General features: G+C 40.9%; 11 protein-coding genes across 11 annotated transcripts; all 11 read right to left on the bottom strand.

Annotated features, from left to right (window-relative positions):
• Nucleotides 1–112: 112 nt before the first annotated feature.
• On the bottom strand, nt 113–937 carry TM35_000391910 (putative ribosomal RNA processing protein 41B, putative,3 exoribonuclease; the record flags this gene model as incomplete). Its single annotated transcript, XM_029029707.1, has 1 exon — nt 113–937. The coding sequence occupies one exon, from the start codon at nt 935–937 to the stop codon at nt 113–115; it is 825 nt and encodes a 274-aa protein (XP_028879083.1).
• Nucleotides 938–1,348: 411 nt separating this feature from the next.
• Nucleotides 1,349–2,320, bottom strand: TM35_000391900 (nucleoside-diphosphate sugar epimerase; the record flags this gene model as incomplete). Its single annotated transcript, XM_029029706.1, has 1 exon — nt 1,349–2,320. One exon carries the CDS (start codon nt 2,318–2,320, stop codon nt 1,349–1,351), a length of 972 nt encoding a protein of 323 aa, XP_028879082.1.
• Nucleotides 2,321–2,927: 607 nt separating this feature from the next.
• Nucleotides 2,928–4,901, bottom strand: TM35_000391890 (histone deacetylase; the record flags this gene model as incomplete). Its single annotated transcript, XM_029029705.1, has 1 exon — nt 2,928–4,901. The coding sequence occupies one exon, from the start codon at nt 4,899–4,901 to the stop codon at nt 2,928–2,930; it is 1,974 nt and encodes a 657-aa protein (XP_028879081.1).
• A 1,100-nt stretch (nt 4,902–6,001) lies between these two features.
• On the bottom strand, nt 6,002–6,673 carry TM35_000391880 (putative cytochrome b-domain protein; the record flags this gene model as incomplete). Its single annotated transcript, XM_029029704.1, has 1 exon — nt 6,002–6,673. One exon carries the CDS (start codon nt 6,671–6,673, stop codon nt 6,002–6,004), a length of 672 nt encoding a protein of 223 aa, XP_028879080.1.
• Nucleotides 6,674–7,096: 423 nt separating this feature from the next.
• On the bottom strand, nt 7,097–7,726 carry TM35_000391870 (uncharacterized protein; the record flags this gene model as incomplete). Its single annotated transcript, XM_029029703.1, has 1 exon — nt 7,097–7,726. One exon carries the CDS (start codon nt 7,724–7,726, stop codon nt 7,097–7,099), a length of 630 nt encoding a protein of 209 aa, XP_028879079.1.
• A 424-nt stretch (nt 7,727–8,150) lies between these two features.
• TM35_000391860 (uncharacterized protein) lies at nt 8,151–9,344 on the bottom strand (the record flags this gene model as incomplete). Its single annotated transcript, XM_029029702.1, has 1 exon — nt 8,151–9,344. The coding sequence occupies one exon, from the start codon at nt 9,342–9,344 to the stop codon at nt 8,151–8,153; it is 1,194 nt and encodes a 397-aa protein (XP_028879078.1).
• Nucleotides 9,345–9,856: 512 nt separating this feature from the next.
• On the bottom strand, nt 9,857–12,700 carry TM35_000391850 (uncharacterized protein; the record flags this gene model as incomplete). The annotated part of the gene is made up of 1 exon (XM_029029701.1): nt 9,857–12,700. One exon carries the CDS (start codon nt 12,698–12,700, stop codon nt 9,857–9,859), a length of 2,844 nt encoding a protein of 947 aa, XP_028879077.1.
• A 516-nt stretch (nt 12,701–13,216) lies between these two features.
• TM35_000391840 (uncharacterized protein) lies at nt 13,217–13,657 on the bottom strand (the record flags this gene model as incomplete). Its single annotated transcript, XM_029029700.1, has 1 exon — nt 13,217–13,657. One exon carries the CDS (start codon nt 13,655–13,657, stop codon nt 13,217–13,219), a length of 441 nt encoding a protein of 146 aa, XP_028879076.1.
• A 184-nt stretch (nt 13,658–13,841) lies between these two features.
• TM35_000391830 (uncharacterized protein) lies at nt 13,842–14,729 on the bottom strand (the record flags this gene model as incomplete). Its single annotated transcript, XM_029029699.1, has 1 exon — nt 13,842–14,729. The coding sequence occupies one exon, from the start codon at nt 14,727–14,729 to the stop codon at nt 13,842–13,844; it is 888 nt and encodes a 295-aa protein (XP_028879075.1).
• A 737-nt stretch (nt 14,730–15,466) lies between these two features.
• TM35_000391820 (uncharacterized protein) lies at nt 15,467–16,645 on the bottom strand (the record flags this gene model as incomplete). The annotated part of the gene is made up of 1 exon (XM_029029698.1): nt 15,467–16,645. The coding sequence occupies one exon, from the start codon at nt 16,643–16,645 to the stop codon at nt 15,467–15,469; it is 1,179 nt and encodes a 392-aa protein (XP_028879074.1).
• Nucleotides 16,646–17,915: 1,270 nt separating this feature from the next.
• Nucleotides 17,916–21,407, bottom strand: TM35_000391810 (uncharacterized protein; the record flags this gene model as incomplete). Its single annotated transcript, XM_029029697.1, has 1 exon — nt 17,916–21,407. One exon carries the CDS (start codon nt 21,405–21,407, stop codon nt 17,916–17,918), a length of 3,492 nt encoding a protein of 1,163 aa, XP_028879073.1.
• Between the last annotated feature and the right edge of the window lie 383 nt (nt 21,408–21,790).

Below are 21,790 nucleotides of genomic sequence, written 5' to 3'. Positions count from 1 at the left end.
TACATCTTTTTTTTTTTTTTTTCTTTTCCTCCTTTGGCTCATGTCATCCTTAGTCTCACTGTGCATCATGTCTGCTAGTAGAAAAAACAAGAGCATAAAAGTTCTTTATTAATTATTCTAAGGGCACACCACAATTCTGCATAAACGTAAAAATGGTTACTGCCGCACGTGCCGCCAGCGCAGCCATAGCGGCGAAGTCCTTTGCTGAAACACTTTTAACATGCTTGGATCGGTGTGGGTACAAATGCATATTACTTGCCAGTACTCCACCACCACCACCATTTGGGTTGGAGAGAATAAATGTCGTGGTTGCCACACTTCGCACCTCATCTGTTGCCTCCTCCGCCATTGTAGGGTCAAGTAACAGCAAAGATGCCGACGATGATGCTTCTGATAAAGAAGCTCCGGATGACGTTAACGGTAACAGCGCTTCATTATCATGTGGTGCACAAACGGCAACACTCACCGCGGCAATTGTGGTGCGGCACGGCACACCGGCATCCAATAATGCACACATCACTGCATTTGTCGCAACGGCAAGTAGTGAGCCGTCATCGCCCAACACGGTAACGTGTATCTCAAGTACACATCTGGGGAATCGCTCCAGTAACACCACCGCCTCCACAAAAGTTGTGAGAAGCCGCTCCGTCTCTCCATCCGTCCGACGCTGCTCCTCACGTTCTTGTTCCAAACAGAGTCGATCCGTACCGCCGGCCTGTGGCACACGTGCGGCGCGTGTAACGTTCACACGCACATGACACTTGCGGTAATCCTCCTGACGTGCCGCCACAGGGCCGTTAACGGAAGCCGCCACAGTAGTGAGGCCTTGTGCATACCACGCAGAACCGTCAAATTGATTAAAGACGGATGTCTGCAATTCTTTGCCACGCATTTCACGCTCTCCACGACCATCTCGACGAACCAAAGTTGTCGACATCTTTTATTTGACCTTACAAACTTATTTCTCTTGTTATTGTTTTTTCTGTCTTGTTTTTTTTTTTTTAATCTATTTGTTTTTTTTTTCTTTTTTTTGCTACTTGTATGTATGTACGTATATATAAATATATATATACCTGTGTGTGTGTGTCTGCTTGTTTTTCAAATACCCAAAAATAAGAAGAGAAAAAAAATATTTTTTTTTTCCTTTTTTTTTTCCACACCAAGAAAGAAACTCTTCACAGAAAGAGGACCACAAAGAACATAATACTTCATATTAAATATATCTTATTGGACTTCCAATACACGCTAGAAAGAAAGCCAAACGCAGATTCCCTGTAAAAACGAAAAAAAAAAAATGATACATAAACTTGTGTCCTACACTCTACACTACGCTCTTTTACTGTAACCGTTACACTCGTACATCCTCCTCTACAAATTCATTTAGATACTCCTCCAAGGATGTGGTTGCCTTTTCTATTTTTCCATCGGATGGATCAAATTGAGCCCGACCAGTAGCAATGCAGTTAGACATCTCTACGAGACTTTGGACCCGACGTGGGGGATACCCAGCAGCTTCAAGTATAGATCGCCATTCAGACTCTGAAAGGATATGCAGATGAATATATTTTCCTGTAATTTCTTGAAGAATTCGTGCCACATCACCAACGCTGTACAGTGTTGGAAAAGCGAACTGAATTACTGTTTTTTTCGACATATTAGAATTACCATGTGCATCCGAAACTGGATAAAAAGGTTGTACGAGAGCCTTACCGACACGCTTCCCAACATCTTGTGGTGCCTGACAAGGAAATCGCGCATCCTCCGGCATTTGTGTCGTCATAACACCGGTTGACAGTGCCTCACTTAATTCTGTACGAAAATTACTGAAAAAGTACCCAGGACGTATGCAAATAACCTCTACACACCTATCAGATGCGGCATCTGTAATAACATCTTCTAGTTCCCCAGAAACGGATAAATCACCAGCGTCTTCCAAGAGTTGTGCACCAATTGTTGATAGGCATACAATTCGGTCAAGGCTTCCCTTCTTTACCGCTGCTCGCACAGCCGAAGCGTAGTACTGAATTGTGACTCGAATTTTGTCAAGCCATTCATTATCGAAAAAGTCATCGGGGGTAATAAGAAACACAGATTTAACGCCTCCAGAAAATGCACGTCGAATATCTTCTTCACTGTTTAGATCACACGTCACCACCTCCAGTCGAGTTTTGCTGTTGATGGTCATTGTCTTATTCTGAAGTGACTCTGGTCGACGAGTGGTCAGACGAACAATGTCGTAATGACCATATTCCAATACATATGCAGCGGCAGCGCTTCCTACATGACCGGTGGCACAAAAAATAAGACAAATTGAACCCATATACTCCCTTTTTCTTTATTTTTCCCTATTTCTGATAAAAATAAGAGCTATTAGTTGAAGAAGTACATTAAGGAAGGTAAAAAAGAAAAAAAAAGATAGAGAGAGAGAATAACAAGAAAAAAAAAATAGCAAAACAAAAAAAAGAAAACAAGCATAAAGGAGAATATGAGAGAAAAAAGAAAGAAAGAGATAACCGATAAAACAGAAAAACACAAATAAGCAGGAAAACAAGTTTCTGTATAGTTGACATGAATGAATGAAGCAGAATACTTCTTCAATCTCCCACCAAAGCATACTAGAGAATAGAATAAAGCGAGTGAGGCAAAAAAAGAAAAAAAAAATCAACAGCATGAATCCACCACTCAACCTATCGTCCCATCTTTGTACGTGCTGTTATCCATCAAATAGTATTTTATCTGTAAATCATTAAGTAGAACTTGTTATCTGTTTCTCTTCTTATCTCTTACCCCTTTTTCATTCATTTTTTTTTTCCCCCCTTCCTTCTTTCTTTCTGGATACAGTTTTTTTTTTTTTTTTTTTAAATACCGATTGCTTTGTTTTACGTTTCGTCCTCTTTTGCTCATTTCCTCCCTCGTCTTCCATGTCGTTATTCATGCTGAGAAAAACATTTCCAGTAACCCTCATGCGTTCGTTGAACCTGCTTTATAAGTTCTTCCGTCTGGCACCATAACATACCACTGCGCGGTAACGCCACTGTACCACTGCACTCAAGTAATGCCCGCATAACCGCCTCAGAACAGCGGGCAACATTAGATAGATGATAGCCGCCCTCAAGTACCACCACCAGACGTGGACAAAGGGCAGCAACTGCCTTTGTGAGCAAATAATAACCAGAGGCTGACATGCGCATCGCACCAAGCAAATCACCACAGGCGCTATCAAAACCGCAGCTAATAAAGACGATATCTGGCGAAAACTCACGAATTACCGGTGCAACTACACCTAAAAGTACTTGAATATACTCCAAATCCCCCATTCCTGCAACAGGCCATGGTATATTAATATTTTTTCCACGTGCAGCCTCTATTTCTTCACCACCAACACGCTCAATATGTCCTGTTCCAGGGTAAAATGCCTCATGTGTATCGCCATTCACATCTTCTTCAAAGGAAAAACCTTCGGTGTCACCAGGGAGTCTCCCTGCTACCACCCTAGTGGAAGATGAGGTTGGTAATGAACCATTGCTTTTACTTATACTGCTATCAGAGGAGGATGAAGACATATCATTCTGCCTATCATCTAACGTAATACCAAAAAGTCTTGCAATGGCTTCATCATCTTCCCCTATATCAGCTGCAAGTTTTTCATAATCCACAGGTTTTCTCAAACGTTTCTCTTCTACTTTTCTTTCTGGTGGTGGAATGAGGTCATTTTTTTTATCATTTTCTTTTTTTCGTTTGCCTGTTGGTGAGATACTATCTTTTTTACTGCCATCATCACCGCCACATTCTCTACCATCGCTTGTACTAACATTGCTATTCGGTTCCTCTGCAGTTGTTTGTTCCATAAGTGCCGCTAATGAGTTTACATCAATGGTATCCGTAAAAACAGAGGGGGTTTTCCGCAAGACATGCCCACGACCGGACCCATATTGATGAATTGATACAACCACAACTGATGGATCCTCGTAAAAAATACTCTCTGTTCCATCACAGTGATGTACATCCCAGTCCAATACTAAAGCCTTTGGTGCGGATGTTCCTCGTTGACGAAGTTCCTGCTGCGCCACTCGAACAGCTACAGCAACATTGTTGAAAAAACAAAAACCCGATGCGGAGTTTGCACTAGCGTGATGTCCAGGTGGACGAACCAACGCAAACGCATTTCGAACTTCACCCCGTACAACACTCAGTGCTGCTGAAACAGCACATCCTGCTGCCATACGGGCTGCCTTAGAAGTACTGATGTTAGCATATAGATCTTGACCGATGCTTGACGTACTCCCAGGTTTACGAAGAGAGACTGCAAACTCCAACTGGTCAACGCTATCAATGTGGTCAATAGAATGAACCAAGCGTAGCTCCTTGGTACGTGCAATGTGACGTGGAATACGACGACAACATGCCATCAGACCAATCGCACGTAAATGATCTAAAGTACGTTTAAGACGACCAGGACGTTCGTAGTCTTCTGGATCCGTGGACTCATGCTGTAGCATCACATCATCATACACCACACCTGTTCCTTCTGCATAAGGTATCAAAGTAGGCTCTTCTGCCTTTTTATTTACCGTAACAGCAATAGAATGCGTCACATTTATACCATTATTATTCAGAAAAGGATCTTTATGTGTAGAAGACGTTGTTAGTGGCATCATCAAATCCAGAATAGTAGGAATTGGTTCTGCAAAAGGAAGTGATGTTGGTGGTGGTCGTCGTGCCCCACTTGTCTCAGACATCCATTGCTGAACGTATGCTTCAAAACGTTTTTTACTGACTGCAGCAATAGAATCATCCGGCACATGTGCAGTGGACGTTACTCCGTTTTGGTGTTCCACTTTGGCCTTTTTATTCTTCTTACTATTAACTGCATCTGCTGTGGCTCCAAGACGCTTTGGCATCCTTCCCCCAAAAGATTGAGAGAGATCACCTAACAAACTAAATTATTTGACAAACACAAACACAAACACAGACACACACACACCAAAACAAAAAAAAAACTCTCTCAAGTGAAACCAGCAGAGGACAAATAGAATCACGAATAATATCAGGGAAGCAATGTATTATAAAAATAAATAAATAAATAAATAAATAAATAAACCAAAACAAAAGCGAAGTTTAAAATAAAAATAGTTAACGAAAAAAAACCAACATTGACGAGATTGAGACATGTCAGGGTCAAATAAATAAATAAAAAAAAAACATCATGTAAGACGCTCGCAGTATTGACAAGTGTTTTTATATGGGGAAAAAAATAAACATATATCATTACCATCATCACACTATTGACAAAAGGATTTTAGCATATTATTTTTCTAAGTTTAGTGTTTCCGTTGTCCCACCAGCAGTAGATACCAGAGACTATCACTAGAAGAACATATACATAACAAATTGAATCCTCTTGGTTTTGTTATAGTTGACATGTACAATTTTTTTTAAAAAAAAAAAAGAAAAAAAGAATTTGCAGTAGGGCTAATATTTTCTCTTTTTTTCTTTTTCTTTTCCTTTGCTTCATAATGCTCATACCTTCCATATACAGATCCTCCTGCCTTTCTCTTAGCTGTCGTTTGTATGCCATCAAGACGGACTGGTTCGGAAAGTAAAGAGTAAACCAAAAAATAAAATAAATAAATAAATAAATAATAAACGATTGCCTACGAACAGATGTGAATTATTTTTTTTTTTTTTTTATGCGTACACACACACATACACACACTCACTCACTGATATGAAAAAAAAAGAAAAAAGTGTGTTTGTTTGTACTTGGGAAATCTCTTTCTGTAGATCCTTTTCTGGTAATTTTCTTGTTTCAAACTGCCAAGCATATATTGACAAAGGTAATGAAAATTAAATATTGTCAAAAGAATTCATGTCCCTACTCTTAATTTGATCTCTATCACAATTCTCCCTTTCTCTTTCTCTTTCTCTGTGTATGTGTACATGTAAGATAGAGAAAGAGAAAGAGAGGAAACAGGTGATATCTACTACATTTATGTCCTTCTCAGAGTTGCATCAACGCATATATCATTAAAGCGACCATTCCCAGTACAATGGCTCCCATTTTCATTTGTGCCATGATGAATTGATTAACTGCGTCTTGTGGGTTATCATGCTTCGACTCTTTCTCATTTAAACTCTTATCGTTACTTTTAGATTGTGCATTTCTCACGACCACGCGATCTTCAGGGTGCAGATCGGCCACATAGTATTTCTCCATCATGCGATGTGCGCTTTTGCTGTGATTAACATCTGCAAATGCCTGTGAGGCGTCTGTGCCTGCATTGCAGAGCAGTACATCACGACCTCCTGGATGCATGTCGAGAAACGGTGAGAGATCGTAGACTTTATTTGCAATAACAACCCAACAGCTGTTCTTGTCAGTGGCGGTGGCTTGTTTGGCCTTCACATCGGCAAGACGCATCTGGCGGGATCCTGCGATTTTTCCAACTTGCAGCGACGAGAAAAGTCGACGGGCTGACTTGCTGTGATTTACATCTGCAAATGCCTGCGATGCGTCTGTGCCGAGTAGTGCGGTGAGGACATCACGGCCGCCGGGGTGATCATCGAGGAATGAAGACACATTCAGTACGTCGCCGTCAATGATAATCCAGCCATCCGCCACAGTGGTGTGTTTGGCCACCTCATCTGCCGTGTAGACCTTCGTAGATGTCATTTCACGGATATATATGTATATATAGGGAAGAATGAGTGCTAGTAATGGTTGAGAATCTTTGTTTTTTTTTTTTTTTTTTGAAACTCTTGATAGTGTTTCACAACACCTTCTGTGTTGTGCATAATAAGTGAGATGGCAAGAATGGAAAATAATAAAAAAAAAAAAACAGTTTGGGGTTTGGCAGAAGAATCAGAGATAGTAGAATCAAAACCCAAAAACAGAAACACAGACAGACTTTTTTTTTTTTTTCTCCTTCTCAGATGTAAACACACCACCACAGAGTTACCAATAAAAGAGATCATCCGTTGTTACTATTATTTTCTTCTTCGTTTCTTTCCACCACACACACACACACACACCTCTAAACTCTCTCTTTCTTTCTCTCTCTTCTATTGTTTTCTGTATGATTTCGCAAAATAGAGACTACGGACTCAATGCGGTCCCATCAGCCGGCAATAATTCCTCACGGATGAGTTCGAGGACGTGCTGAAAGACGGCAGCACCAAAGCGCATCGTTACATCAAAACTGCATCCCGCCGGTGTGCCCAAAAGTTCCATCTTCTCACCCGTTAAACCGCAAGCAACGTAAACGGTAACGGCCGTACCGCACATTTTCTGCAAACGCCGTGCGAGGCGCTGCGCGAGACTCTGTGCAAACACCGTCTGCGGGTTTGGGGCCCCGTAGCCGGATTCCTGCTGCTGTTGTTGTTGAGACTGCAGTGGGAGCGGCACGTCATCTATGATTGCGGTGGATGTCACGTCTGCAGAGATGCCGGCAATCGCCACAGCGCAGGGGCCAAACACCGGCGGCGGGGCATCACTACTCACACGCGTCTCTGAGAGATGAACCCAAAAACTACGCGCGCCAAACGACAACACCTGCGCCGTAATCTCCACCACCGGCACAGTTCTCTCAGCACTCACAGTCTCCTCATCTGCAGGACTATACTTCTTGTTGCTATGGTCTTCGTCCATAATGTCGTCAAGCACATAGTCAGGTGGAAGTTCATGCTTAAACACAAACTTCCTCACAGCTACTACAGGAGGTGGCATTCTAAATAAGAGAGTGAGAGAATTAAACGTCTGCTCTCTCTCTCTCTCTCTCTCTCTCTATCCGCTTTTTTTGTTTTGTTTTCTTCTTTTGTGCACTCTCTATTACTGTCAACTTATACTCCTTTAGCAAAGCGAATAACGTATTCGCGTGAAAAAGAGGAAAAAAGAATTAGAAAATAAAATAAATAAAAATATCCACACAGACAAAGATGTGTATACAAGTAGAGTGAGAGAACCAGAAACAAAACAACAACAAAAAAAAAATAAAAAAAAATAAAAAACAGAAAAGAAGGGGGAAAAAATAATCCAATAAAATACACATTATCAGTAATGCATAAACTCATCAACTCTACTCACATTGAACAAAAAAAAATATACAACGTTTCTTTTCTACTTTCATTATATTCTTTATCCTTACGGTATATCACAACCCCTCTTCTTCTTCTTCCTCTTCCTCATCTGAATCAATGGAAAAAGCCTCAGCTGCATTAACCTTGTTATCGCCTTTATTTCCCCCACCGCTGCTGTTCGTTGTCACTACAGTCGAAATAGTGCTACTCTCAGTCCGGCCAAGAAGATCCTGCAAAAGGGATTGTGCGTTACCACGCGTACCTCCTAATCCCGCAAAAAGACCGTCTGTTGAAAGCAATAATGTCTGTTGTAGTAGTTTGCCCCGTGCAATCTTTTCGAGTTCTTTGCTAATAACAGTAAAGAATAACTGTTGTAGGCGACGATCAATGGATAAAACACGCTTCGCACTCTCCTCACTATTTGTCATATCATAGTCGCTGAAACGTTTGTATGCTAATATAAGATGCGAACAGAGAGGAATAAACAAATCTTCATATCGTACATCCGTCGCCTTCATGTACGCGAGATGCTCAAGATTTAAATAGTAATATTTTACTTGATTTTCCGCATCCCATACTCCATGTAGAAACGCACCACTGCTACTATTATTATTACTACTACTACTACCACCGCCACCACCGGCAAAAGAAACAGACGAGGTACTGCTAGCATTGCCGCTATTATTAGCACCAAGAGAAGACAAAGATTCTACAAGATGCATTTGTTGTTGTTGCTGACGATAATTACGAAGGTTAAGCTGGGCAATAGCCTTTGCTGCTGTACCACCTGCAAATCGCACATCCATTTCTAATAAGAGTGCATACAAACACTCAATAAATTTTCTTCTCGAAAGTTCTACTCGTAATATATCGGCAAGTGAAAGTGCAAGACACAAGTAACATGGTATATGTGCAGATAACCAAGAAGAACCAACTGTTTGCGGTAAACCAGGAATAGACTTCACTTTTACCATAATATCCTCTGTGTTTACTTCTTCTTTAGTCAATAACGCTTCCTCTGTTACTGGTGGAGCTGTTGGCAGGCGATAGACCACAGAATTATTTTCCCCGCGATGGCCGCCGCTGTTATTATTACCACTGAAGTACTTCACAACATCCTGCCGTGTTAGGCGAACAGTACCCATCCACAGCACCTCGTCTCGGTGTAATTCACTCAAGTACTCTAGAAATCGCACACGCTTCTCTACAAGTAGTTCAATAAGGGCAACACGGACAGCATCATTCTTCACTTTAAAACCTTTTCGCATTCTGCAAAAAACCACAAAACCTTCGTTTTCCTTCTTTCCGCCTAAAAACAAAATAATAATAAATAACAAAACAGAGTTGCAGAGGTACTGTGAGAAACCGGTATAAATGGATACAGTCACACACACCCTACTATACTCAGTTTCTGTAGGAAGAGTGTATTTTCCTGCTAAGAATATCAAAAGAAATAAAAAAAAGGAAAAGGAAAAAAAAATCTTTAAAAGCAACACGAACAAGAACACCGCGGCAAAAAAAAAAAAAAAATAGGGAATATTTGAAACTCACCAAAGAAATAAAAAAATAAAAAGAAAAATTATTTCTAACGGCCATTAAACGGTTTAAGTAACACAGAAACACATACACAAGAAGGAAATAAATTTTTCTTAAAAAAAAAAATGTGCGTAAAACTCACTGTAAATGTATTCCACCAGTGTTGAGAGAGTTTAAAAAAAAGAAGAAGAAAAAGGGATTTTCCTTTTTTTTTTTTAAAAGAAATCCATATATTCGTCCTCCCTCATCGAACAGAGACAAACCACTGAAGAACGGTTGGCTCTTCATCCACCACGGGCTCTGTTACTATTGCTTTATCCTCTCCTTCTGCTTTTACAGATGCAGCGGAAAGTGGCACCGTTCGCAGCAGCAATTCCACTTGTCGCTCAAAAACACCGCGAACGACAGGCTGAAAGAGAAATGATTCTGCAAGCCATAGTGTTAGCCATTTCCCCACTACTGTACTACTAATGCTTCGATGACAAATATTATCGTAGCTATCGCTCATTAAAGAATCAATTTCTGATGTATGAATGGATTTTATCCATTGAGCTTCTGTCTCTGTATGTAATGCCTTCTGCAATTGCAACTCACCAAGTGCATCTGTAACGTACAACAACGGTTCGTAGTTATTCATAGAATCTAGACTGAAAAAGAAACGATTCATAGAAGGAGACTCCATAACTGCGGTCGTGTTATCTGTATCCCTCATACTGGTATCTTCAAGGGAACAAAGACGCACATAATCGCTAAAGCCTAATACAACCATATTTCCATCATTTCCAGCAGCACGTAGTGCATTAAACGTTTCTTGCGCTTTTTTTCTACATTCTGATGGACTTCGTTTCGTCACATCGGTTAAACCTAAAGTAGCACAAGAGAGAGTCTTTACAGGTATCTCCGTAGTGTTTTCACGTTTGATACGACTCTGGAGTTCTGCAACTGGCAGATGAAATCGCGGCGTACGTTCTTCAGAAGCGCGGTGCCGTAGCCAACCAATGGAGAAGTCAAAGAGGATACTATCAATACAGGAGATGAGTGATGAGAAATTTTCTCTACGATTTTCTTTTGTAATTTCTGCCGTTTTGGTTTCTTCCTTTTCTTCACCTCTTACCGTTTCAATGTCTATGAATTGCTGTCGAATACGTTGCAAGAGCTGCAGAGTTGTGTATGCGGCTGTTGTAACGCCTTTCTTATACAACTCTTCACGCCATGATTCCAAAATACCTTGAGTATGTTTACTCCAATACGGGTCCGATTTTATTTTATCCAATACTTTATATTCTTCTTCTTCTTTTTCTTGTTGTTGTTGTAGGAGTCTGTGAAGATCACTGTGAAGTACAAGGAGACGGAGAAAAAAAGTCCGTTGTGGCTCTACTTCATGCCGTGCATCAATGAGATCGAGTACAGTGTACACGGCCTCGGAGATGGTTTCATGGCGATGTGTTTGTTGTTGTTGTTGTAGGAGTAACTTCACAGCGAGAAGATGCGCTGCGGAAGAGACAATTGCCCGACGACGCATACTAATAAAACTGATATATCGTTCCAAATCATTTAATGCATCTTTTTCTGCTAAAAGTACCGCAATCATGTTTGTTGGCACCTCCGCACGACTAACATTGGGAGCCGACAATTGATTATAAAGCAGCAATGCGCTGCTACCATCACGTGCGGCACTTGCCACCTGTAGAAGTGCTTCTATCACTTTGGGAGAAATAGAAACATCCGCATGTGATGAGAGTTGAATTGCACGGAAGAATGACTGCGCCGCCTCCATCCTCGCGCGGGATTCCAGCGTTACTCGTGAGAGAGCATGCAGAAGCGCACAAAATGCCTCTCGAGATACTTCACGAGTGGTGGTATAATAACCCACATCGGTTGTTGTAAATAGATGTAATACAATATCTCGCACATATGTAAAATGTGCCGCATTAGCGTCTATACAATCGGCGAGATGAATGAGTACTTTTAACTTCTCAGCAGCAAAGTCGGCCGCTTCCACAGCTGGATTGTCACTCCGGCTTTCCATGTTGACTACACGACTACTCGATGACGTCAAGGCAACAAATCTTTCCCATAAAATAACGGCATTTGCAAAATCTCGGTTAAGGCGAAACGCAGATATAGCAAAAGCAAAATTCTGGGCTAAAGAAAGATATTTCGCATTTCCATTTACACCACTACTACTACCATTATTATTATTATTATTATTATTATTATTATTATTCGCGTAAAAAGTGAGTAGTCTTTCAAGCGCATCAACAGCGATGGCACCATTTTGTACGGCTGCAGCAAGCTGTAATCGCTCCTGCAGTTCATCCCGCCATTGTTGTTGTTGTTGTTCACTATCTATTCTTGGTGGGCCAAGAACACTAAGAAGTTCACAGGCGCGGCGCACTTCTTCCGTCAACACCCAACGTCTTCGCGGCCGCTGAGTGGCAGTTCGCACATCTTCACAGTTGCGCCTTATCACGGCGAGTAAACGCGCAGTGGCGGCTCTGTACAATACGGCCGCAGCCGCTGGTGGTACAGACAACAGAAATGCAGTCTCAGTTGTATTTCCTTCGTTTTCTCCTTCTTTTCCTTTTCCTCCTCTTACTGCTGCGGCTGCTGCTGCCAGTACTTTCCGCAGCACGACTATAGGCGGTAGTTGACACTTCACACCCGCACTGCACGCCTCTGTGAGGTTCGCTGCCAGCGATGTGAACATCACACTCTCATTATTACTGCTGCTGCTGCTGCTCGCAGTGTTTTTGTTTGGAAGTGTCAACTGTGCGAGATCCATCACGCCGAGTTGTTCCATCAACGCCACGTTCGCCGTCAGCGGTGCGTCCAGTGGAATGGCCGCATCTACACAAACAGACTCACTGGCAGGACTACACAACGTCCTCTTCTTCTTCTCCCGCATGTCCCGCAAGAGTCGATGAAAGAGTTTATGTTGATGTTTAAGACGTGCATGGCTGTTCCCAGTCACTTCTCCGGTTGTTGTGTCTGCAGTGTTGTTGAATGTAAACAAAACACGCGAGAATTGAATGGGCGACAATATCGTCTGCACATCAACACGTGTGCATAATCGTCTCCAACACATTAATTTCACCACACCTCTTTTTCTTCTTCTTCAGAAATAGCAGCAAGTAGATTAAAAAACAAAACAAATAAATAAATAAAATAGGAAATCACAGGTGATAAGCTCTTAATGAAAGCTTGCCCAGTCCTATGTTTTCTCTTCTTCTTTTCCCCCTATTGTAGGTATTAAAGAAAAGAGCAAGAAACAAAAAAAAAAAAACGAGAGAGAAAAAACATTTTAAACAAAACAAAGAAAAAAATAATTTTTTAATGAGAGAGTAAAATAATAAAAAAATAAAAATAAAAAAACATTGCCAATATAGGGCAGTTTCGTTTCTTCTCTTATAGTGTAAAGAGAGGATTATGAAAAAAAAAAAACGTTACAAAGAGCATACGGTAAGAGAATAATAATAATAACAACGAACTTTTCAGAAAGAAAGAAGGAATATATATATATATTATATTTTCCTTTCCTCTTAATTGTATTCACTGGGATAAGTAACGAAATACAGCATTACAAAACACCGTATTATTATTGTTACTCAGGACCCCATTCAGACGTTTTCTGTAGTCTTTCACGAATTCCTTCCACCATTCGTTTTGTTTTCGCCATATTCGCATCCAGTATCTCCATATTGTTCCGCATGATACCGAGTTTATGTACGTACAACTGCATCTTTTCAAAGACTTTGTTTATCTCTTGCATTTCCGCCTCTCTCTCACTCAGTTCACTCTTCACTTTTGTAATAGCCTGCAGTGTTGTCTCTTGCTCTATTTGCACATCGTGAAGGAGATCAAAGGTACTGCCAAAGACCCCATCGTGTACAGCCGTATATAGATGTTGTGTGATGTCTTTCTGGGGTGAAGTATCCAGACTAATAGATGTACACAGAACCTCTTCTTTCTCTTCTTCATTCCTTTTCGCCTCCTCTGGAGTATTCTCCTTCCCGTCAGAGATTGTATCCATGACGCCTACCATAGATGCAGTAAATAAGCGGCAAGGTACGAAAACAAACAAATAAACAAACAAGAATAAACAGAAGAACATTAATCAACAGTTCACCCCATCACAACATTATTATCATTATTATTATTAATATTAGTTAAAGCACCATGAAATAAAGAAAAAGAAAGAATATATATATATATACTTTGACTGTCGCCTATTCCATCTTCCGTTGCGCCACCACAGCTGTGGGATTCACGACGTACTTCACACCACTGCGCCTCTCCACCGTCACTCGGCACACACAAGACCCACACGCCGTGCAGCACCCCTCCACAACGGCAGGATCACTCCGCTTGTTCACATCCCGCAGACACTCTTCACGCCATGTTATTTGCTGATAGGCCCGCTCGCAGTTTCCTCTGTTTGTGCGCCGCACCATTTCTCCCTCCACACGTAATCCACGGGCCGCGAGTGTTGCCCGCAACGGCACTCCACTTCCCCGTTCCACCGCCACTCGCTGAAGGAGACTGCGCAGTCTTAACGCCTTTGAAGAGACGGGGGATGTAAACGATGGCCATCCACTGCTATGTTGGCCAATGGCACTAGACGGAGCGTACGCCCTGCTGGAAAAGAGAATAGTTTTACAACGACAACAACTGTAACAAACCTCATCCAAGACATCACTAGAACTACTACTGCTGCTGCTGTTATTATTATTATTATTATTATTATTTTGTAGTAAATCCAATTCTCCTGGCACAGGTGTAAACGGTGGGTCAAGCACTAAGGGTGGTGCATCTATCGTAGTACTACTACTACTAGTACTGGGATCTCCCATTAATGATGATGATGATAAGGGTGGTGTCTTCTTATGAGGAGAAATTCGTTGAGAGGAACTCTCTGTTTTTACTCTTGTAGTTGTTGGTGTTGTTGTTGTTGCTTGAGCGTGTAATAAATTAGATCTTTGTGGGATTTTATGTGAGGACAGCCAAAGCAAGGAATTACTTTGACGACCACCTGTGTGAACATAACGGTGGTTAGTAGAGGACTGAAACTGATGTGGTAATTTATTATTTACTCGTAATATCAATTTAAACGACATTTCAAGAGTGAATTACAACTCTCTCGTTCTCTTTTTTTTTCTGTTTGGTGTGGATAAATGTTTTCTCAATTCCACTTTCACCTAAACCAAAAAAAGAAAAGAAAAAAAAATACATATACATTGAAGCACACATAAATATACGCAGAGAGAGAAAAACACAACATATATGCATCCAATGACAAAAATAGTCACAAAATCAATATAATTAATGTATTTTCTTACTGTTGTCAAGTAATCGTTATTATTATTAATATTATTATTTTTCTCTTTTTTTTTTTTCTTTTTTCTTCTCATTTCATTCATTCTTCCCTACCTTTGAATCCCCAAACAAAAACAAGGTATTAAAATCTAGTGATAAGTTTTCTGCAATCCCACACACCCACCCCATCAGATATCCAGAACTATCACTTCCGCACATTTACTGAAATAACAAAAGGAAAAAGAAAAGAAAAGAAAAAAAAAGGAAAAATAATAATGCAAAAACATACAGCAGCAAAATACATACACACATAAAGACACGAACAAACAACCACATGGTGTTAACCCCCTCCAGTAGATAATGCACACAGACACAATATATTTCAATGATGATATCAAAAAGAAAAAAAGCATCGTGTGAAAGAATGAAGGAGAAATGTCTTTTACTTGACGTAACAAGAATAAATAAATAGTAATAGTAATAGCGAATAATAAAAAAAAAAGTGAGAGAAGTGAAGAGAGGAATAAGGCTCTCAATTTTACTTCTGTCGCTTTTTCCCAACATTCTTTGATGAACCACTAGCATTATTCTCAGAGGGAGCATTATTGCCACGTTGAGGTGGATGCTGCTGCTGTTGCTGCTTACCTTCCACAGTTTCTTCACCACGTGGAAGCTTTGAGTTTCCAAGTTCCTTGCGAATAATTTGCATAAAATTGGATTTGAAGTAATTCACCGCCTTTGTGGTACATATAATAGATGTGTGTTTCTGCTTTCCACTACCACGAATACGTACAATACATTTTGATGGGAGAATATCTCGCCCCTTTTCCCCGAGAAGGGCATCACTATTACTGCCGGCATGTCCTGCTGTAGTGATATCTGCAGATCCCATATTCTCTGGGGCGAGCGGCTCGAAGGTGTTGAAGTAATACTTTGATCCAATTTGGGCCGCCTCGTGGTGTACAAGTTCACCATCATCCTTCACCGCAGAAACATCTGCAAATCGGTTTAAAATAACATTTTCCCTTGCAATGATTTCTGCCCATTTATCTTTATCACACACAGTAGTGGTGGTGGTGGCTTCTACACCTGTTGTTGTGGATGATGGGGATGATGCTGTAGAGTTAACAAATCCACTTGGTATTGTTTGATCGACGATTTGTTTTAATTGCGATCCAACCGCCTCTCGCTTCAACATCGCCGCCGCCACTGCGTACTGTTCCCGCAAGTACTGCAAACCCTCTTCGCCGCTGGGCGCACTTCCGTCCTTCACGAGAAGACCGGCCTCTTGTGCCTGTTGCCATGCGGTCTGCACATATTGTTCGGCGGCCTCTAAAGCCTCTACGCGGCGTCGCTCGGAAAGACGGCCGCGAAAATTTTTATTGTGTGAAATAACGGCACTATTCGCCTCCGTTGGCACCTGCGCGAAGCCGCCTTTTAATACCACCCACACCGTCCCTCCACGTGTACTCTTACGAGACTTTTTGGATCGTGTCTGTTGTTTTAATTTTTGTTTTTTCTCCTGTTTGCTATTTCTCTCTCGCTGTGGACTGTCGGAAGTCTCTTTCGCGGCGTTGTTCGCAGACGCGGTTTTGGACACTTGTTGTTTAATGCGCTGTTCACGGGCATTCGCGCGAGTTATGTGAAATAACTTGCCGAGTTCAGAGAGAAGTGTCTTCTCCTCCTGCAGTTCCCGCTTCCCACCACCCTTTCCCATTTTCTACTCTTGTTAACGGATCTAGTTTACGTGTTTCTTCTCTCTCTCTCTATTTCTCTCTCTCTTTGTGTGTGAATGAGTGTGTATATACAGTTAAGTGATCACAAAGAATAAAAGGAAGAAGAAGAAACGGAGAGTGTTGAAAAAGAGAAGGTAAAGATAGTATGGTTCATTATATATATTTATATACATATATTGTATATAAAGAAAGAGAGAAACAAGAAACAAGAAAAGAAAAAATTGATGAGAAAATCATACACACTGAAAGAAAGAAAAAAAAGAAAAAAAAAAAAAGGCGTTTGTTATCATCATCAGAATAATAATCATCATTATTACCCATTCGTTGTCACTTCCTCCACTATCTTTCCTTTTCAAGTTCTTCTTTGCAAATGTTCAATGACAATTTGCATGCTTAAAGCAATAAAAATAAAAAAAAAAAGAAAAAAAAAAAAAAGAGAAAACATGCAAGAATACTAAAAGCAAAAATAGCATGCAATACCCCTCATGTATATATATATATGTATTGTATTGCATTCATTTCTCCCCTTTCCTTTTCCACTTCTGCCTGTATCTACGCAATGCATGTGTACGCAAAGACGCAGAGATAAAGAGAAAAGTAGATAGGGAGAATGAAATATATTTTAAAATAAGTGCAAGATATAAAGAGAGAATTGCAGTGAAAGAAGATATAATGTTTGTGATACGCACAAAATAAACACAAACAATGTAATAGAATATGTATATATAAATACATATACATTATATAAATATGTATAATTCCCTCGGAAGTAATATTTTTATTTTCGTATACTAGCAGTACGTGGTCGTACCTTCCTAAAAAGCAAGAAAAAAAAAAAAACAGAAATGTTCAACCATCAAAAAGCAAATAAATAAATAGATAACCAAAGATTAATACCAAAAGTCATAAGAAAAAAAAAAAGAAATTCATCCCCGCAGTACGAAGAGAAAAAAAACTTTTCCTTTATTTTTCCTCATATATATATATATAAGCAGTAGCAAAACATTATCAAATGGAAGCACTTTGAAGGAATAGCACCAAAGAAAAAAAGCAAAAAAGATGAAAAAGTAAAAAAAAGGGAACAAAAAAAATGCACAAGCGCAAAGATTAAATAAAAAAAGAAAAATGTGTATAATGCAATAATCAACATCATACTTGCTAAACTCTTTCCGGTAAGTACAAAAAAAAAAAAAAATGTAATATGAGCCTGTACCCATCACTCACGCCAGTGAAATGTGTACATAAATGCCTCTAATATTGTTGTGCAAAATATTGTCCATGCGGTGGCATCACCGTTAAAGTTTCATGCTGTTGAGATAAGCAGTTGAGAGCGGGACCTGTAGAGACGGCATACTCCGCCGGTGGATAATTCCCCCCATAATTGTATGCATTCCATTGTGGATGCATAGAAGGTTGCATGTAAACTGGAATTTGTGCCATATGCACATTTGTATGATATGCAATTGGATTCGTTACCGCCGTTGTTGTTGGTGTTGTGGTGTTTGTTGGCACTGCTTGTGGAGTTTGTTGTGGCTGTGGGTGTGGGTGCAGTACTTCCACTGGGTATGATGGGATGCCGCCGCCGGCTGCGGGGTAAAGTCCATGATGAGATGCCGCATTGGGCGGTAATCCCGGATGTGGTGTTATCATCGCTGTGGTGAATGCTGCTGCTGTTGTTGTAGTGGTTGTTGTATCTTGAGGAAGACAGGTCAGTCCTTGTACATACGGCACCAGTGAGTGAATAAAGTGACAGGATGAGCCGAGATTACACATTTTATTAAATTGAAAGTGAGCACAATGACGGGCTCTAATACCACCTGTATTCATCGTATCATTCGTGGGTGCGTTAGGGGTATCTGCAGTAGTAGTGGTAGTAGTATCACCTTCTCTATTATTATCATTATTATTATTATTATTATTATTATTACTGCTGACTCCATTATCATCATTCGTACTCTTCGTTGCAAAATGGATGAGTAAACTGTGTACATTTGAAGCCCCAACCGTTTGAAGAATCATTTCAGATGGAATAAGTTGCGGAACACTCTTTTCCTGATTGGGTGGGTATACATGTAAAATAACACCCGGCGGTAAAGTGGCATAGCCGTGTGTGTTCTTTCCACCGCGAAGGACTTCAGCAGAGAACTCACGTCCTCCAATGGCGGCACTGCTGATTACATTTTCATTCACATGTACCAATGTGCAGGATGGAATATGATGAGAATGAATATATTGACAATCCATCTTTTGTGTACAACGGCCATTTATATATCGTTTACATAATTGAAATCGGAATCGTGAGTGGGTGGTATATTGTTCTTGGAATGCCACGTAACGAACAGCCCCACGCGTTGCTACAATGTTTGAACTTTCAATCATGTAATGTTCTCGAATATCGGCATCATAAACAGAAAAGTGAAAACCTTCAGGGCACATCACCTCCTCTTTGGGATTTTTAAACATCATTTCTTCCAATTTGATAGCACTAATAACAGGAACCATGACAGCTTGTTCTTCTTGTTGCTGTTGCTGTTGTTGTGCTTGTTGTTGTTGTTGTTGTTCCTCTTTCATTCCCATTTCCTCAGATGTATGCTGTTCTTTCTTCTCTTTTCCCACTCCCTCTCTTTCGTTCCCTCGTTCTTCTTGTTCTTGTTGTCCTTGTTCCCGTTGGCGTTGTGGTGAAGATGATGATGATAAGGATGATGATCGTCGTGATGGTGGTCGTGGTAATGGATGCAATACGGTGAGTGGTCCTGTCCTCATATCATTATTAACTTTCATTGTACAATGCATCTTCGCTGCACTGTTATTCCCCTGTGAGTGTTCGCGCTTTAATTTCGCACTCAACGCATCCAACTGTCCCTCTTGAAATGCACCACTTACATCATTAGGCCGAAGTGTGGCATTATATGGTTCAATATCGTTTTCCTCATCATCCACGTGCATTTCCCCATCATGTTCTCTATCATAAGTGTCATTATGTGCATCACCTCTACGAAACGGGGTTTGACTAGATGTCTGTGTTGTACTCCACGATTTAAGAGAGACAGGACTGTTGCTGTGCATTTCAGCGTGTTGGGGAGATGAATGTGGACAACTCGTACTGTTCCTGTTGCTGTTAGTGTTATTATCAAACATACCAGCACCACTAGTATTACTAACAGTAGGCATACCAGCCGGAGTACTACCAGTGGCAGCGGGCAGAGGAGAAATAAACGTGGGAACAATATTATGCACAAAACATGAGGGCGACGATAAACTCCCTGTACTACACCGCCGATAAATACCACTGTTCACAGAATGATGCTGAGGTTGATTATTGTTATTGTTATTATTATTATGAGTGTTCATAGTACTACCACCCTCATCCAAGAATGCCGTTGCGGGTGATTGTAGTGAACCCCAATGACTCGTAGACGGTGTAAACAACGGACCCGCCGGTTCTGCAAAACCCGGCCGCATCATTGGAGATGACCGCGTAGAATGCAGCGAGAAACTCCGCTGCCGCGCCTCACAAGACGGCGATGTACACAAACTCGCAGCCGCACAAGCACTGAGGGATGGTGAGAAACGACCACGCTGCGTCGCACAGAAGGCACTGTTCGCACGATTACGTGTTGGCCACGCAGACTGCGATTGTAGATGTGATTGCATGTGTCCCTGCGACTCCAATGAGACTCCCTCATACATGGAAAGTGTAGAGGATGGTGGACGGCAGAACTCATCTTCTTCATCGCCGCCAACTCCATGGGCCACGGCATCTGTGCTCATAAACGCACGTGCGTAATCATGTGAAGAAGCTCCAAATCCACTACCCATACAACTCGCTGCCGCATTTGATGTGACTCGTAAAGCGGTGGGGGAATTTCGTACGGCGGGGTTTGTTTTAATGGCTACGGTTAAACTGTTACTCGCGAGTGAGTTGTGTGCGGTAATACAAGGACTCTGTCGATTACCGGCATTCACAGAGTCTGTTGTGGGTGATGTTGGGGTTAGTGTATAAGGATTATGCCTCCAAGATACGGGTGATAAGGTTCGATCCAGTGGTGAATTTGTACGATTCCCAAATGTAATTTCCACACTGTGGCGATGTGTGAGTCTATCACGTTGCGGTGTATCACTGTTTTTATTAACATACTGCACTTGATTCTGAGAGTTTTTCCTCCCTGTTACTACCGTGTTGGTATTATTAGTATTATTATTATTAGTATTATTATTATTAGTATTATTATTATTAGTATTATTATTATTAGTATTATTATTCGCAATAGTATTGGTGTTTACATCATTCTTGCCTCTGCTGATATCTACATTCTGATCATCCATCATTCCAATACTCATACATGACGATCGTCGGCGTTGTAATTCAATAAGTGCACTTCCCTGCCCTGTTTGACTTCTACCAGCATAAACCCCACTTGTAGTAGTAGATCCCAAATCCACACTATCTGTTCTCTCTCGTTCCTCATCATTCTCTTCTTCCTGACCCTGCATCTGTTGATGTGAGAGTGGTGTGCAGGAGGTTTCAAATCTCGAGCCGTGCCGTACTACAGCACCCATCGGCGTTTCCCGCGGTGTCGTTTCGTTATTACTTCCCGCACCTCCAAAGAAGGCACTGTTGGAGTTTATTGTTTCCTCTTCCTGCTGCTGTTGCTGTTGTTGTTGGGATGAGGAGGAGGATGCCGTTGGCTGCTGGTGTGATTCGCGCTGGAGGCCAATGGAGATGGAGTTGAGTTGCGCCATTTCCAAATCAACGCAGGAGAGGCTGAAGGGGGAGTCAAAAATGGGAATTAACAAGAATACAAATCTGAACGTCGCGTAAATATGCGGAGAAAAACCAGAATTAGAAATACACACACACACACGCAAATAAAAACAAAAACAATATTTTTTAATTTAAAATAAACACACACACAACACGAACACCGAAATCAACTAAATATCCGAATAAAAGAAAGCAAATATAAGTTGATCCAAATATCGTGGAAGATCACTGAAGAAGCAAAAAAAAAAAAGAGCAAAAAGAAAAAAGAAAAGAATCAAAGAACTAACGCAATGGACCAAGCAAAATTATAATTATTATATCTATTCTTTGTTGTTATTGTTTTTTTTTTTTTTTTTTTTTC

Source organism: Trypanosoma theileri (genome assembly GCF_002087225.1).
Source record: "Trypanosoma theileri isolate Edinburgh chromosome Unknown TM35_Tth_39_V1, whole genome shotgun sequence".
NCBI classification, from domain to species: Eukaryota; Euglenozoa; class Kinetoplastea; order Trypanosomatida; family Trypanosomatidae; genus Trypanosoma; species Trypanosoma theileri.
Note: the sequence above shows the minus strand (reverse complement) of the source record. Positions and strands in the feature narration are given on the sequence as shown.